General features: G+C 39.0%; 1 protein-coding gene across 3 annotated transcripts in view; it reads right to left on the bottom strand.

Moving 5' to 3' along the window:
* Window positions 1–699: 699 nt before the first annotated feature.
* LOC126424548 (glycine N-methyltransferase) overlaps window positions 700–17,613 on the bottom strand; it is an 86,488-nt gene continuing 69,574 nt past the window's right edge. For all 3 annotated transcript variants that reach the window (XM_050087293.1, XM_050087295.1, XM_050087294.1), the window contains 3 exons: window positions 16,134–16,254; window positions 4,111–4,256; window positions 700–3,975 (listed from right to left, as the gene is read on the bottom strand). In XM_050087293.1, coding sequence (XP_049943250.1) covers window positions 3,810–3,975; window positions 4,111–4,256; window positions 16,134–16,254 — 433 coding nt within the window. In that variant the 3' untranslated portion in view covers window positions 700–3,809. The remainder of the gene's footprint in view (window positions 3,976–4,110; window positions 4,257–16,133; window positions 16,255–17,613) is intronic.

Genomic DNA, 17,613 nt, shown 5'->3' with positions numbered 1-17,613 from the left:
GCCACATTCACTGCTTACCTGTTCCATTTATACATTTTGCCCCATAATGCTGTAATCATGCAATGAATATATCCAGTTATGGAAAATAAAAACTTAATAATAAAACAAAAGGTGACTGGTTGCAGTAATTTGTGGAAACCTTCATTCTTTTAAAATTAGAGTGAATATTTTCATTTAGAATGAAAATTGCTGGTTGAGAAGACTTGTGATGGCAGACACATCTACAGGTGCTTACATAGTGTTTCCTATGATGTGATTTAAGCAGGTAAGCGATATAGGTACAGTGAAGAAAGCACATTCAGTAGAGGAAAAGCACAAAGATGAGGCAATTGTGGAACCTGTCACCACTCATATAAATGCACTAATGTTGGTGACAAACATCCTCCAGAAAACAGTGGAATCAAAAACAGAAAAATAAAAATGTTGTCTGGTTATTTCTCAAAAATAAACTAAAATACACTGTGTCTGAAGTGGAATTTTGTAAGTAAATTGTCAGTTTCTGGAAAGTAATGCATCAGTGATGGTGCGGACTTTGAAATGTGACGTGTAACATGTTTTGTAAACATAGTAAACAGCAGTTTCAGGTAAAAACATGTGCTTTAGATTATTCATGTTTTCTGGTTATTCTTTCAATCTAAGGTCCACCTTAAACTGGATAACTGGGAGTTTGATGCAGTTTACTATGTAAATGATTGAGCATTATGTTAAATTTTATAAGAAAATAATCACTTTATTATTCATTTTTAGCACACATCGCAGTTACACTACTCTCTGCAGCCTCACTGAGGAACAACAAGCAATATCTACTTTACAAAATGTTAATCTATAGGACATTTTATCTCATACACATATACACTGCTCTTGCATACTTACAATAAGCTTTATGTTATTAAGTAGAATACATTTCACTGCTAGTGCATACTTACAATAAGCTTTATATTATTAAGTAGAATACATACGGGCTTTTCTGTCAAGACATCAATACTACGGTTGAATCGTCATATACCAGTTAAGACAGAAATTAGTTTTTGATCTTAAAGAAATAAAAATTTCTTCTTTGTATTAAAAAAGGAAGAAATTACTGGTGAGATGTGATTTTGTGTGAAGCTACGTAATATCACAGGATAATTGACAGTGCATATTATGTAAGATAGTGAGCTACGACAGATCTTGAATCTGGGAAAGAGGTTACTGAAATACACAACACAACTGTTTTAAAAAGTTATGAAAAGTATAAATTCCCCATGCACACTACTGTAAACACACTTCCTGAGGAAAAACGAGTAGAGATCATAGTGATTTTAAACCAGAATGCTGTCACATAAACATCGTCACTGCTGTCCGATATAGTGTACACATGCAAAAATTATTTCCTCTTTTTTTGTACACAGCGTTGGACTCGGGACATAATACAGGAGAGTGCTTTCTTTGGGAACAGATTTCATTATGGATCACAGACATAAGAACCACATTAGATTAGCAGCTCTTGAGCATCACTCACTCGTCACCTTCACATGGAAGTGGTATTTATTTGTGGGTAAGTTCAGAATGACACGAACTGTTGTAAAATGAGTGGTTGCTAGAACCAGGTGAGGTAATGGTGCGCTGTGTCGAAACATAGTGAAAACAGACCTTCAGTTACATTCTTCAGTCAGAAACTACAAAGTAGTCAGTCTTCACTGCAGTTTTCTCAGTGGGTGACATAATTTTGGCAACTACAGGTGCTGTGTTGCTGAGGTGGTATTTCGTGTGCCTATTTATTACCAATTATGTGAATGGTGATAGCTTCTTTGATGGTGTAATGAGTACCCTCGTTTTGTTTTAGCCCATTCCACATACAATGCTCAGAAACTGCATATTTTTCTCAATTGTCTGAAATGCATACGACATTGATCTTTGGGTGTACATCCTTAGTAGTGTGGGAGGTTTCAGGGAAGTAGTTTCAACTACCTCGCTATCTCAGGCGAATTTCTCCTTTATGAAACCTAGCTGAGCAGATAGGTATGTGAAATAGTGAAAAACATTTTTAATCGCAAACTCTTTAAGGAGAAATTTGAGAACCTTTACAATACTTAATATCGGGGGAAAACTTTACACAGTAAAAAAAACACATTTCTGATTAGAGGCACACTGAAGTCTAATATTATAATTTATCTAATGTTATGTTACAGTTCTTATAACCATTGGACACCACCCCAGGAACATTGCAAGTTAAATAGTTTCTTTACAACACAACACATTCCTACTGCCCATACATTTCTGGGGAAGAAAAGTTACAAAATAATGTCTTTGTAGCCTCAACTGAACACAATGTGCAAATACACAGAAGAGAGCCAGCAAAACAATTGCTTTGCAGTCGTTTAACGTGTGATCAGTCACAGAACGTATGAGATACAGCTGCCAATTTCACTTCCCTTACTACAGACTGCCACAATTTCAGCACAACGTGCTTCCGCAGCTCCCAGATCTCAACTACTGTGTCTGCCATAATCAGTCCATTTATCAATGCATCATTGTCTTTCAATCTCTATTTTTATAATCTAGACCAGATTTTATCTGTACTACATTATTTCTCACACTTTAGCTTCCTTTCTGTCACCTATTATAACCTGTCCATATTTACTGAAGTTACACTCCTCTTTGATTGACTACACATCTAAATCCTTGTACTCCACTTGTTTCATTTAGATCTCTTACAATTGTTCCCCACACTATCCCTGAATGGCTTTATCTCTCACCACATTCACACAGGTCACGTTGTGCCTCTTCCTATCAGCTAAATATTGACACCAACTTACATCTTCTGTTGTCCATAGTTTCCCTATTTTCCTCCTTTATCTCAATTTTTTGCAGCTCAATAATACGAAAAGGAGAGATTGCTGTGCACTGCACAGAGTGGCACACAGACACACTGAGAAAAGGTTGCCAGATATTGTCAGCTCTCGGACTAAGCTCTTCATCAGATACCGACAAAACAAATCACAAACAGTTTATACATACAACCTCCCACTATCACAAAGTCCAGTTGTCTCACACACATCTCCTACCCCACTTGCGAAAGCTACACTAGCACGACAATTGATGATCTGTCTGGCCATCACCTAACTGTGGTCGAGCGTGCTGCCCGACACGGTGCACTAGACTTTGACTACCTGAGCCATACTCATTCTGCCCTCTGACAACAGCTTTTTGGAAGTGCCTGGGTAGGAACCCTTCCTATAATGTATACTTCATTACCTGGAACCCCCCTGGCCTTAACCCTTGCTAGTCCCCAATTTCCACTAGCCATTCTGGCAAAGATTGCCATTCACCTCAGATGGAATTGCAGTCTGGCCTTAGTGTGCGGAGATGAATGTGGCCATGTGTGTGTGTGCGTGTGTGTGTGTGTGTGTGTGTGTGTGGGTGGGTGGGTGAGCGCGCGCACGCGTGCGCATTCACGCACACACACGTGTGTTCCATTTTGTGCGAGTCTGACAATGGCCTTAGTCCGATAGCAGATAATACCTAGTAGTGTCATTTAAATGTGCTTCAATGCCTCTTCTATGGAGTGAGCAGCAATCTATCCTTTTCATACTGCTGCTATTTCATTCCAAAGTTTTTTGCTGCCCACATACTTTTGTTTCATTTAAATGTGCTTCAATGCCCCTTCTATGTGGTGAGCAGCAATCTATCCTTTTCATACTGCTGCTATTTCAGTCTAGATTTTTTTGTTGCCCACATATTTTTGTTTTGTTTTTATAAATTTCACAGTACCACTCATTTCTAGTCATTTAGAAAGTATCACATAATATAACAACACAGTTAGTAGCTCAGATGAAGGCTTTCTGTATGACATGAATATAAAACGCAGGGTTGTCAATCTCGTGAAGCTGTTTGAAGTCACCATACAGTGTGTGTTCAGACTTTATGCCAAAGACATCTTGCAGCATCCTCTTAAATACCTCCAATCTGTGCGGGTAGTACGAGAGACGGAACCTGTTCGAAAGAGGTCAAGCAGTATATTACTTTTTGGTTCTAGAAAGTAGCAGCGATGTGGCAGCTTAATTTCTTTTTATGAAAAACATTGAGTTTAAAACAACTGACAAAAACATTGGTGAATTTTATAACTACCTAGCAATTGTGTCATCAGGAGTTACTCCGTTTTGCACATTCTTCTCTTTTTCGTCAGACATGTCGAGCAGGTAGTCCAGAGTAACAACAGTTGGCTTCGCTTCCACGTACAGCACGGAAGTTACAATTTCTGTTGTCCTCTTACTCTGAAAATTAATACAGAACTTCAGTGATAGCAGGGAGGTGTGATTAATTTTATGTCATTTTGTTTACTGCTAGTATGTTAACTAACTGCAATAACACACTGAACAATTTGAGACAATTTTTAATTCTTTTGCCTTAAACATGTAGGAGAAGAAACATGTACTTATTTGTTATGACAAAGTAGGAAAATTGTTTACCGTAACTTCTAATTCATATAATTTATTTTCAATTACCTTATCAATAAATTTGCAAATTACGGTTATTCACATCTATTAAATATTCTCCAACATGCTACTTGTATGGTAAAATAACCCACCTCAGCATAAAAAGTAGCAGGTGACCAGAAAAATCAATGTCTCACAAAAACTAGGGGCAGAAGAGTTGTCAAACAGGGGGGAAATGTTAAGACATGAAACTGGGAGTCTCATCCAGTTCAAAGTAAATAAAAATGCATTTATGGAAAAAAAAACACATTTATTTGTAACAGGTCTTACTCACTATGTATTTTTGTGACATACCACTGGTTTCATGTTACTAGGACAGGTGATATTGTGCATAATAGTACAAATGTAGACAATAAAAAGAATTTATAGCCATCAAATATATTAACCGTTAACAGTAAATATATAAAATAATGGACTCATAACCGTAGATCACTAAGTTCTGTAGTCTGCCCAAAATTGACTAAAGATAACACACAGTAATGCGGGCAGTAGATGGAGAAATACCACAACCTGGCACAGTTGCCTGCAGCCATCACTGCTCATGAGACTGGAGATCGAGATGCAGCACAAGACCTGTTACTCTCCATTTCTCAGTGCTGCTCGACACAACCTATTCAAATTTTGTTACATTGTGCTCCAGCATAAATCAATATGTCAGCTACTTATTTATTTATTTCGATGTTCTACTATCACAAATGTACAGGGTGGTACCTCCCCTTTGAATGCGAATGCAGTATTTCCACTTCTGAAGTAAACAGTTGCAACAATGGACAGTTTTATGAAATAACTGATTCATTCTTCTGTCAGCATTTCAGTTTAATTCATCAGTGAAGTTAGACATTTCTGTTTATGCTCTGCAAAATGACTTTCTCAATGGAAGAAAGAATTGAAATTGTGGAAGCATATGTGAAAACACGTTCAATTAAGGAAACATGCGAAATTTTCAGGGTCAAGTACCTAGGTAGACGACTATCAGCAAAGAGATCAATACAGAGTATGTAAAACAACTGGCACACCTACTAATCTGTGCAAAATGTAAGATGACAAAGAACTGCTTTGGTTCACACACCAGAAGTTACTGCACATATTCGTCAAACAATTATTCAGAACCCAAAGAACTCTATGTGTAAATTGGCTCAATAGGCACACATAAGCAAATTTGAAGATATATTGTGTGACAGTTGTGCAGCAATTATGAGAATATGACAGTCAGAAATGTGTAGATAACTAGCTGTGTTCTCCCTAATAAAAAATCCTCAATACAGTCACAAATTTCATGGATACCCCACAAATCATACTTTTGATAATAAGCATATGTCTGATACTGAGTGAAATCCGACATCAAGAAATTTTGCACATACCTGACTGCCTCGATTCATGGCTTTCAGGATGCCATGCAAGAAAAGTGTGAGTTGGGTTTTACATACTTGACCTTTCTTGAATCCATGCTGGTTGACACAATGGAGGTCATCCTGTTCAAGATACCTCACCATGATTGTGCTCAGAATATGTTGTAACATTCTACAACAAATGGATGTCAAGGACACTGGACTGGATTATAGTTTTGTCATCACTTCTGCTACCCTTCTTGTCGACATGTGTGACCTGTGCTTTCTTCTAACTACTGGGCATGGTTTTTTGTTTGAGGGACTTACAATAAATTATCATTAACAAAGGGAACAACTCAGCTACAAATTTGGTACAGAATCTGATAGGAGTCTAGTGGTTCCCGTAGATTTGCTCAGTTTTAATGACTTCAGATATTTCTCAATGCCACCATCACTAATATTTATTTCATTCAACTTTTCAGTGGTACAAGAATTAAAAATTGGGGCAATACCCCTGGTTTTCCTTTGAAAAGGAACATCTGAGAACGGAGTTAAGTAGTTTTGCTTCTGCTTTGCTACACTATGTGAAAATGGATTGGGGGTAAGAAATGAAAGAGGAAGCCGTCAGTTAGAATTTTGCACAGAGCATAACTTAATCATAGCTAACACTTGGTTCAAGAACCATAAAAGAAGGTTGTACACATGGAAGAATCCTGGAGATACTAGAAGATATCAGATAGATTATATAATGGTAAGACAGAGATTGAAGAACCAGGTTTTAAATTGTAAGACATTTCCAGGGTCAGATGTGGACTCTGACGACAGTCTATTGGTTATGAACTGTAGATTAAAACTAAAGAAACTGCAAAAAGGTGTGAATTTAAGGAGATAGGACCTGGATAAACTGACTAAACCGGAGGTTGTACAGAGTTTCAGGGACAGCATAAGGGAACAATTGACAATAATGTGGGAAAGAAATACAGTAGAAGAAGAATGGGTAGCTTTGAGGGATGAAATAGTGAAGGCAGCAGAGGATCAAGTAGGTAAAAAGATGAGGGCTAGTAGAGACCCTTGGGTGACAGAAGAAATATTGAATTTAATTGACGAAAGGAGAAAATATAAAAATGCTGTAAATGAAGCAGGCAAAAAGGAATACAAACGTCTCAAAAATGAGATCGACAGGAAGTGCAAAATGGCTAAGCAGGGGTGGCTAGAGGACAAATGTAAGGATGTAGAGGCTTATCTCACTAGGGGTAAGATAGATACTGCCTACAGGAAAATTAATGAGACCTTTGGAGAAAAGAGAACCACTTGTATGAATATTAAGAGCTCAGATGGAAACCCAGTTCTAAGCAAAGAAAGGAAAGCAGAAAGGTGGAAGGAGTATAAAGAGGGTCTACACAAGGGCGATGTACTTGAAGGCAATGTTATGGAAATGGAAGAGGATGTAGATGAAGATGAAATGGGAGATATGATACTGTGTGAAGAGTTTGATAGAGCACTGAAAGATCTAAGTCGAAACAAGGCCCCGGGAGTAGACAACATTCCATTAGAACTACTGACAGCCTTGGGAGAGCCAGTCCTCACAAAAGTCCACCACCTGGTGAGCGAGATGTATGAGACAGGCGAAATACCTTCACACTTCAAGAAGAATATAATAATTCCAATCCCAAAGAAAGCAGGTGTTGAGAGATGTGAAAATTAACGAACTATCAGTCTAATAAGTCACAGCTGCAAAATATTAATGCGAATTCTTTACAGACAAATGGAAAAACTGGTAGAAGCCGACCTCGGGGAAGATCAGTTTGGATTCTGTACAAATATTGGAACACGTGTGGCAATACTGACCCTACGACTTATCTTAGAAAATAGATTAAGGAAAGCATTTGTAGACTTAGAAAAAGCTTTTGACAATGTTGACTGGAATACTCTCTTTCATATTCTGAAGGTGGCAGAGGTAAAATACAGGGAGCGAAAGGCTATTTACAATTTGTACAGAAACCAGATGGCATTTATAAGAGTCGAGGGACATGAAAGGGAAGCAGTGGTTGGGGAGGGAGTGAGACAGGGTTGTAGCCTCTCCCCGATGTTATTAAATCTGTATATTGAGCAAGCAGTAAAGGAAACAAAAGAAAAGTTCGGAGTAGGTATTAAAATCCATGGAGAAGAAATAAAAACTTTGAGGTTCGCCGATGACACTGCAATTCTGTCAGAGGCAGCAAAGGACTTGAAAGAGCAAATGAATGGAATGGACAATGTCTTAAAAGGAGGATATAAGATGAACATCAACAAAAGCAAAACGAGGATAATGGATTGTTGTAGTCGAATTAAGTCGGGTGATGCTGAGGGAATTAGATTAGGAAATCAGACACTTAAAGTAGAAAAGGAGTTTTGCTATTTGGGGAGCAAAATAACTGATGATGGTCAAAGCAGAGAGGATATAAAATGTAGACTGGCAATGGCAAGGAAAGTGTTTCTGAAGAAGAGAAATTTGTTATCATCGAGTATAGATTTAAGTGTCAGGAAGTCGTTTCTGAAAGTATTTTATGGAGTGTAGCCATGTATGGAAGTGAAACATGGACGATAAATAGTTTGGACAAGAAGAGAATAGAAGCTTTCAAAATGTGGTGCTACAGAAGAATGCTGAAGATTAGATGGGTAGATCACATAACTAATGAGGAGCTATTGAATAGAATTGGGGAGGAGTTTGTGGAACAACTTGACAAGAAGAAGGGTCCGGTTGGTAGGAAATGTTCTGAGGCATCAAGGGATCACAAATTTAGCATTGGAGGGCAGCGTGGAGGGTAAAAATCGCAGAGGGAGACCAAGAGATGAATACACTAAGCAGATTCAGAAGGATGTAGGTTGCAGTAAGTACTGGGAGATGAAGAAGCTTGCACAGGATAGGGTAGCATGGAGAGCTGCATCAAACCAGTCTCAGGACTGAAGACCACAATAACAACATTGCTACACTCAATTTCAGTTCCTGTCTCATCCATGAGTGACAGGGCAAGCAGAATTTCCTTGCATTTTGTGAGAGATTTCTTAACAATATTCTGCAGTGGTAGTTGTCAAAGACTACACATTGCTGTCTTGACAGCCAGATGCATTTCATTCAGTGTTTCTCTTTCCCTCCCATCAACTGTCCTATTGTGTACACATATCCAACCACTACCGTGGGGCCGAGAATGCCGCCAGGAGTCGTGCTGAGGCAGCAATCTGCTGCCTGAATGACCATATGTGGTGACAACTGAATAAAGAATGTTATACCAAATGAGCTCTCCCGACTCCGCACTTGCTGTGGTGGGATGGTTTCCACACACTCAATTCTCCAGTAGAAACAGCCATCCTGGCTAATAGTGGAGTCCGCATTGCTGATACCATTAGAGTATATGCAATGTTAAACATACTGTATCATCACCAGACACTAAAGGCGATCCCTTGTCGATGTAGCTATCCTTCCTTGTCCTTGCCATCTTTACCACTTGGTTCCAGTAGCTCAAGTTCATTCCACTAATAACACATCATTATACGAATATTCTGGGCCAGCCTCTCGATTTTTTCCCATAATTTTTCTTCCAAGATTTTTTTCTGAAGCTTTTATGTTGGTAGAGGTATTAATTTCTTTTGCTGTTTGTTCTTTCGGTTTTCAAGCTGTTTTAGTGGTTCTTCTCATATCGAAATCTCTTTAACTTCTAATCTTTACTGTTCTTGAGTCCAACCTCCACGACCACAGCTCAAAATGGTCCAAATAAATGTTCTAATGAATTTCTTCCTTATTACTGTATTGAGATTGTTGTTTATTAATAAATTTCTCGCATTCATAGTGTCACTATAGCTACACCGGTTCCTTTTACTTTTCTGAACCTAAATTTGTTGGTCAATTTTAGATTTTAGACTTTACAATACTAAGCAGAATTTGTGAATCATGGCTTAATGACACCGTGTTCTACAATTTCGACTATCATCAGCATTTCCTTCTCAGGTACAGTAATCATTTTACTTTTTGGTAATCACAATGGCAGTGCCCCACCCTTGTAACAGACAGACATAAATCCGTACAGCTGTTTCCTGCGTTCTTTAATAACTCAGGAGGGATGTTATCTGCTTCAGTCACTTTGTTGTCATTTAAGTCATTTAACAAACTGGCACTGTGACCAAATCGCTGGCATCTGTAACACATCAGAGGGAAGGTACATAATATTTGACCCAAAGTCAGAAGAAACCCTGTCATTTGGTAGTGATGGAGGACTGATGGTCACAATAAAGGTGTCAGTTTTGCATATCTCACCCTGGTGTCCAAAAATAACTGAAAAAGTTGAAAATAAAAAGTCATCAAGCCCAGATGGAATCCCAGCTCAGTTTACAAAAGGCAACAGGCAAACTCCATATTCGTGGATTTCCAGAAAACATTTTTCATTATGGCTCACTGCACACTGTCGACAAAGGTCTGAGATTACTGGTTAGGTTCCAGGTATGCGAGTGGCTTGAATACTTTTTAAGTAGTACATTCCATCACACACTCCTTGACACCAAGTGTTCATCAAAGACGAGGGTAACATTTGGATACAGCATTAGTAGAGTGCAGACAGACACCATCACATCAATTAAATATTCAGGTGTAATATTTCAAAGTGATATGAAACAGAATGGGAATGAACGTTTGAGGATTGTGGTAGGGAAGGTATTCTCGAGTATGGATTGAGTAGTCGGCGTCCTCACATGGTCTGACTGAAGGAAGACATCGAAGCAATTCACGAAGTACACTCCTAGATTTGTTACCGATAGACGTGTAGTTTCAGCTCACTGAGACTGCAGATGTGTGTGCACGTTGCGCTTGCGTGTGTGTGTGTGTGTGTGTGTGTCTGTGTGTGTGTGCGTGTGTGTATGTGTGTCTACTGCTGACAAAGGCCTTAATGGCCGAAAGTTATGATTGTGTGAATCTTTTCATTGTGCCTATCGCGGCTCAGCATCTCCGCTACATGGTGAATGGCAACTTTCCTTCTCTCATATTGTTACATTCCATCCTGGATTTTCCACTGTTTGATTTTCACCAATAGGTAAGTACTACTGAGATGCTTCATGAACTCAAATGGGAATCCCTGGACGGTAGACAATGCTCTTCTCATGAAGCACTATTGCAGAAATTTATAGAACTGGCACTTGAGGCTGACTGCAGAATGATTCTACTGCCTCCAACATACACTGTGTGTACGGACCATGAAGATAACATATGTGAAATTAGGGCTCATGCGGAGGCATATAAACAGTCATTTCTTTCCTTGCTCTATTTGTGAATGGACCAGGAAAGGAAATGACTACTAATGGTACAGGGCACCCTTCTTATGGTGGATTGCTGAGTATCTATGTATATGTAGGTGTAGATTTTTTTGTGTTCTTTGTATCACATTAACTGTTCTCTGGCCATGTGCATCGGCATGTGCATCTCGATTACAATCTCATATTCAACTAACTTTTTATAATGCATTTAAAGTTCCAACTCCTTCGCCTTGTTAGTTTCAACCAGCAAAGAATCATTTCACAATTTTTTAACTGTTATAAGGTACCAGCAAGTTCTTCTACACCTTTATGAATATAGAAAGGGAACACTTTTTCAAATGTCCTCTTCTTCTTCTTGATCACCAGAAACATATTCGGACTACTCTCTCTCAGTCTTTTTGTCGAGTGGTTGTCACCGAGAGCAGGTAGGGATATAAAATAGCAGCCAGGAAGAGACCCCCTTACCTGGGTAAGCATTATACAACTCAGGCGCTATTCGTTCCTCACAGGCTGCCCGCTAATGAGCATTTCACCTCAAGTGTCGTATATCTCATCAGCACTCGGCACATATCTGAGGTCCAGTGTTTTTTTTATACATCCTTGTGATCCGGCCAGCTGAGCCTAAATCTCTGTTCCCTGTGACACACACAGTTCCACCTCCATGACACACAGTGGTCGCTGGAGTGGGCCTGGAACTTACGGTAACAGAGGACAGTTGTCATTCACTGGTCCCAAGGTCATGAAACCAGAGTTCGCTACACCCATAACGGCAAACAAAGGTTGATCTCCCTGAGGTGCTCCCATTTGGCACAGCTCATGTGGCTTATCGAATGCCACAAATGCGTGAGTGTAGCCCCGGAGCAGCTGTTCAAAATGACGAACATCAACTACGATGCATACATTATGGTGGTCAGTCAGACTCTGCTGTACACTCACAAATGCACCTGTTGTCTACTATCAGATTTTTTTATGGGAATTCATACATTTAAGCTTGAATTATAAGCAAACCAAGAGCTCTATTGCAAGATCAGTTATACTAATATTTTTCTTGTTTTATTCTGCATTAGCAGTTTGGTTATAAAGTTCAATATGTATATTTTTTTATTTTAGATTGTAGTAAGCCTTGTCTTATTTTTGGTGTCTTCCCTACAAACTGCTCACTTCAAAAACTATATAGTTTGAAATGTGTTGGTCCGATGTTAATGAAATTTTAGTAGGTTATAGGCACTTATATTGTTAGTGGAAATCTCAAGTTACAGAATTCTTCAATCACCCAAAAAAGTTATTACGATTTTTGAAAAGTAAATTTCTCTCAGCACAGGACAAACACATAATGGAAACTGTGGGTTTATTTTGAAGGTCTCTCTTGTAACTGTTATAAGCTACAACAACTGTGACCTCAAGTGTAATACAGATTTTATAAATAGTAATATTTAAGACTGGTTTGTGCAGCCTGGACCTTGGGAATAACAGAGGATGCAGTTGTGGAATCAGGTGCTATGTTTTCTAACAGACAATGGGTTCATAGCAACAACGCATTCATTTTCGCAGCCGTGCAAGCTGTTAACCAGAACCAATCTTAGATATCACTCTTTATAAAATCCGTATTACACTGTATGGTCACAGTGGTTGTAGCTTCTCGCAACAACAAGAGAGACATTCCAAACAAACCAATGGTTTCTGGAATGTGTTTATCCTGGGCTGAGAAAAAGTTACTTGAAATAAACCGTAAGATCTCTTTTGTGGGTGACTGAAAAAATCTGTAATGGAGATTTCTACTACAAATATATGCACCTATAAATCATTAACATTTCATTAATGTTGGACAAATACATCACAAGTTATATAGTTTTGAATTGAGCAGATCATAGCAAAGAGCAGAAAACCAGAATACCCTTACTACAATGTAAAATAATATATATTTGTCATACACTGACAACTTAAGGGAACCCATAGGAAATTTGCCGTAGGACAGAAATCCGGAAATTGTGCCAGATGTGAGACATCACTCGGGCACTTGCGGCCATCGAAGTGGTGAAGGCCACAATCCTCCTGAAACCACATCCTCTTACGGTCAATGGGATGTGCTCTTCAATAGATTTGAAAACAGTGCACCTTCTGAGAGGTGACTCTGTTTCACTGAAAGATTTCCTTGAGACGTCCATCATTTTCTGGGTTGAAATTCCAAATTTCTGTTAACCAGTTTTTGTTATTTGTGAGAGCAAGATTTATTTCAGGAGAGCAAGATTTATTTCTTTAGTTTTCATGGCCATAAGTGACATTTTGTAGGTTTCCTCATCACTTATTAGTGACTGATACAAGTTCAGCTATGATTTACAGTTTTCTTTATTAATGCATCTGAAGTCATATGTTATGGTTCAGGGAAATTTGGAATTTCGACCCCAAAAAGGCTGGACATCTGACGGAAATCTTTGGGTTGAACGAAGTCACCACCCAGAAAGTTCACAATCATTTTCTTCATTGCCATCATCTGACATATTTTGTGCCACACCATATCATTATGTAATAATCTTGAGTACACATGAAATTTTCACAGGAACACACCTCAAACTGTCATTCCCAGACTTCAACATCAATGGACTCCAATAGGAATAAAATATTGAATTTCAAACAGGAGGGAGTTGACGAAGTATTGATCTGCATTGAAATTACTGGAAAACAAGTGAAGGCAGAATATCCAGTGCCAATCCAACAAATGTCAAATGTATGTTCAGATACAGATCAGCACATGCAAATGACAAGTACACAGCTAGATGATAAATGCTTATGCACATGTTTCTCTCTGTCACACATGAATATGTGTTGGGACACAGACCTGGAGTCCGAGTACCAGCAGACAGTGCAAGGTGATACCTCAGGTCACCAAGTGCACCGAAAGTAGCCATGATTAAGCAACAAGTCGAAGCCACCTTTTCTGATGCAACTCCACAACTAATTGTTTCTGAACCAGAACCTGCAATGATGTGGCAATTTGTGTTTCGTCTTACAGAAAACAATTCCACTGACCTTTCGGTGATTTCTTCTCTTGCAGTTTGTCCACATGCCTTCCCTTTTACAAAATGTCAATGTTCATCGGCTAGACAAAGCTGTAGTAGAAAATACATACCTCTACAGCTCACATCAAAACGTCTTTCAGTGTCAAGTTACCTGAACGAGTAATTGAAAGGCAGTTTGTGAATAAAAACTTCAACTTCTCTGATACAAAACACCATCAAGCCCATGGTAATCTTAAGTTACAGTTTTGTCTTTCACAGGCAATCACCAACTCATAATAGGCAGTAACAAACAGATTGTCTGTGACAGAACACTCCCTCAAACATTGCACAATTTGGCCACTACCAATGATCAGTTAGAGGTTGCACCTTTAACAACATGCCATGCGGATTTTGGCTATTAATAATTCTCTTAAGCTTACAAAATACACATGAACGAACTGCCCTCTGACTGACTGATTCCCTCTTTGAATAAAAAAATTATCATAACATACATCTTGTTTTCCCAGTCCCATAATCTGCCTAGCTGTAGTTTACAATTTCTCTCTTTCTGTCCACAGTTCTAAAGCTAAAATATACTCAGTTAATAGACAGAAAAATTCACATTAATTAACAGATTAGCAATAATTAATGGAAGTCATTATAATGGCAATAAATACAGTTCTGTTTCCCAAATATACGGTTTTAGCTACTTGATAATTTCATAGTTCAGAAAATGCTGACACTTTTCAGTCACAGCCGAAACTACTAGCAGCTAGCTCCTGGATCCAAGTGCATCTATCATGCGAGACACGACTTGGGTATGAAGCTGTTTGCCTGCTACTGTCCCTTACTCACATAAGTGTGACACAAGGTGCTACATCTCGAACCTTAGCGCAATTTGTAATGATATCACTCAGAATATCTCTTTCTCTCAAAGAACAGTTCAGTTTGTTCTACTCCTTCAAAATTTCCTGAAATTACTCCAACTCTTCAAGTAAGTTCAATCACCCTCAGAATTCCCAATTTTTGAGGTTTTCCAGGCAAGTTGTAGCACTGCATCTTCAATGAACATCAGGTGAAGTGGCCCATCCAGTCTTCAGCCACACTACCCGATACCTCCATGCATCCTACTGTGCAAAAGCATTTCAGTCAAGAAACTCAGCCAGATAAGTGTGGCTCTAACAGACAAGCATGTCATACATATCTACCTGTCTGTGGCAATAGACTTATTCTTATTAAGATGACGCTGTCATGAAACTTTTCTCTGAATGTTCATTCTGCTTTCCAGGCCATAGGTCCTGCTGCACCATGCATTAAACACACACCACGCTCTCCCTTAGATGCCTGATCAGAACTGTATACAGTAGTGAACTCCACAGATGATTGAGTTGTTTCTTGAGGTAGCACCAACAATATTGATGTAATTAGTGGTTGTTTGTCAAGAAACATAGGCAGTTCGCAAACAACTGTCTCATGCACACCACCCCTTCAAAGTCTTGTAGTAACATCTGAAATGTTTCTGTCCAATAGTTTTTCTGTGATCTTAAAACACTCATTTTTAGCTTCTCTAGCAGCCCAATAATAATGGAACACACAATTTGCTGAAAATTCCTCACTTTAGTCAGTAAAAGTAAAGTAAAAAGTAAATAAAACTTCACATTGGAGGGAAGCCCAGAACTGGGCAAGACTAAAAATGAAAACCTGAGATGTGCAGTTTGCTGAAGAGAATGCACAGATTAGACCACTTAACTTGCCAATTGTTTCATTCTTTCACAGAGATCATAGGGTTTAGTAGCACAAGACATACACTTTTCCCGAGCCGTAGAAAAAACCTCCCAGACCAACTGTCAACCTGTAACTCTCACTATTCTGACAGAGATATGAATACTTGCAAAAATTCTCCTATACCAATGTTCTAATCGCCCATATAAGATAAAAGGAATAGAAAGAATCAATGGAACGTTAAAAAATAGTTTTGACATATCTCCATATTAAAGCTGCACAAATGTCACGAAACCATTTCTATCAAATTTACATTAAGCAGAACTTACATTGTAGTACAGACAGTGCTTCGGAGTTTTCCCAGTCTCCAGAATGTCGTCATAGTTCCGATGATCAATGAGAAGCAATCCTCCACGTTTTACACATTTCTTGAAATTTTCCAGAGCCTTCCTGCAGCAGTAAAAAAACAGAAGTTCTGCATCACTTTTTTTACATCAGAATGGTGAAAAATATCAGTATATAGACACTACATTTTCCAATTATAGAAAATCAGCATAATAAACACAAATACGCATAATGGATTTAAAAACCTTTGTTGACAAAATGAAGCATCAGTCATCTACCACTCTTGCTTATACAATAAAACCCCCTTTTTACACTTTCAGTAGAAAGTGTAAATGTAAAACGCACAAAAGCATACAAAACAACAAGCGAAAATGAATAAATTACTCTTACTGTCATTCTCTTAATAGTGTTCAAAATATGAAATAAAAACAATTAAAATTTTGTCTGTTTAAAAAAATCTGAAATGTGGAAGCAAAAGTCTTTTGAGAAACCACATTAAAAAGATATTCACATTCTAATGTGAGAATTATTATTCACAGTCATTATAACTTTATGGTAAATAAAACTTGTAACACAATATTAGTTAAAACATAAAGATGGCAGTCTTTGTAAACAGAGAACAATGGGCATGAAATCTACAGCTCATTGGCGACAAGGAGGTCACTTGGTTCATGAATGTCCTGGGTGAGAAAGCGGTTGGAAACTGTCGTTGTGTTATGGAGCACATTGAGGAGGTATGTTTACTTCTGACATCAGGTCATATCAAACTTAAAACTGTACGGATTAACGTATTCCACACAGAAGTAATAACGATTCGTTGATTGGGAGGTCGTTCCAAGGCATGGCAGGCAGCGAAAGACGTCCCCGGAGGCTGATCAGAAAGCCTCCCCGGTGCGTCTGAGAAACAGGTTTCAGGTACTGCCTCTGGCTGAGGCAGATGCAGCTGCCTGCCCTGTTTCAGAGGATGATTCTCAGCCTTCAAGGTCCAGGCAATCGCAGAGGGTTGGTTTATTGGTAGTTGGGAGCTCCAATGTTAGGCATGTAATGGGGCCCCTTAGGGATATGGCGGCTAAGGAGGGGAAGAAATCCAGTGTGCACTCCGTGTGCATTCCGGGTGGAGCCATTCCTGGTGTGGAAAGGGTCCTTCCGGATGCCATGAAGAGCACAGGGTGCAGCCAGCTGCAGGTGGTGGCACATGTCGGCACTAACGATGTGTGTCGCTTTGGATCTGAGGAAATTCTCTCTGGATTCCAGCGGCTATCTGATTTGGTGAAGGCTGCCAGTCTTGCTTACAAGATGAAGGCACAGCTCACCGTCTGCAGCATCGTTGACAGAACTGACTGGGGACCTTTGGTGCAGAGCCGGATGGAGGGTCTGAATCAGAGGCTCAGACGGTTTTCTGACCGTGTTGGCTGCAGATTCCTTGACTTTCGCCATAGGGTGGTGGGGTTTCGGGTTCCGCTG

Source organism: Schistocerca serialis, chromosome 10 (assembly GCF_023864345.2).
Source record: "Schistocerca serialis cubense isolate TAMUIC-IGC-003099 chromosome 10, iqSchSeri2.2, whole genome shotgun sequence".
NCBI lineage: Eukaryota > Metazoa > Arthropoda > Insecta > Orthoptera > Acrididae > Schistocerca > Schistocerca serialis.
This window is presented reverse-complemented; position numbering and strand designations above follow the sequence as displayed.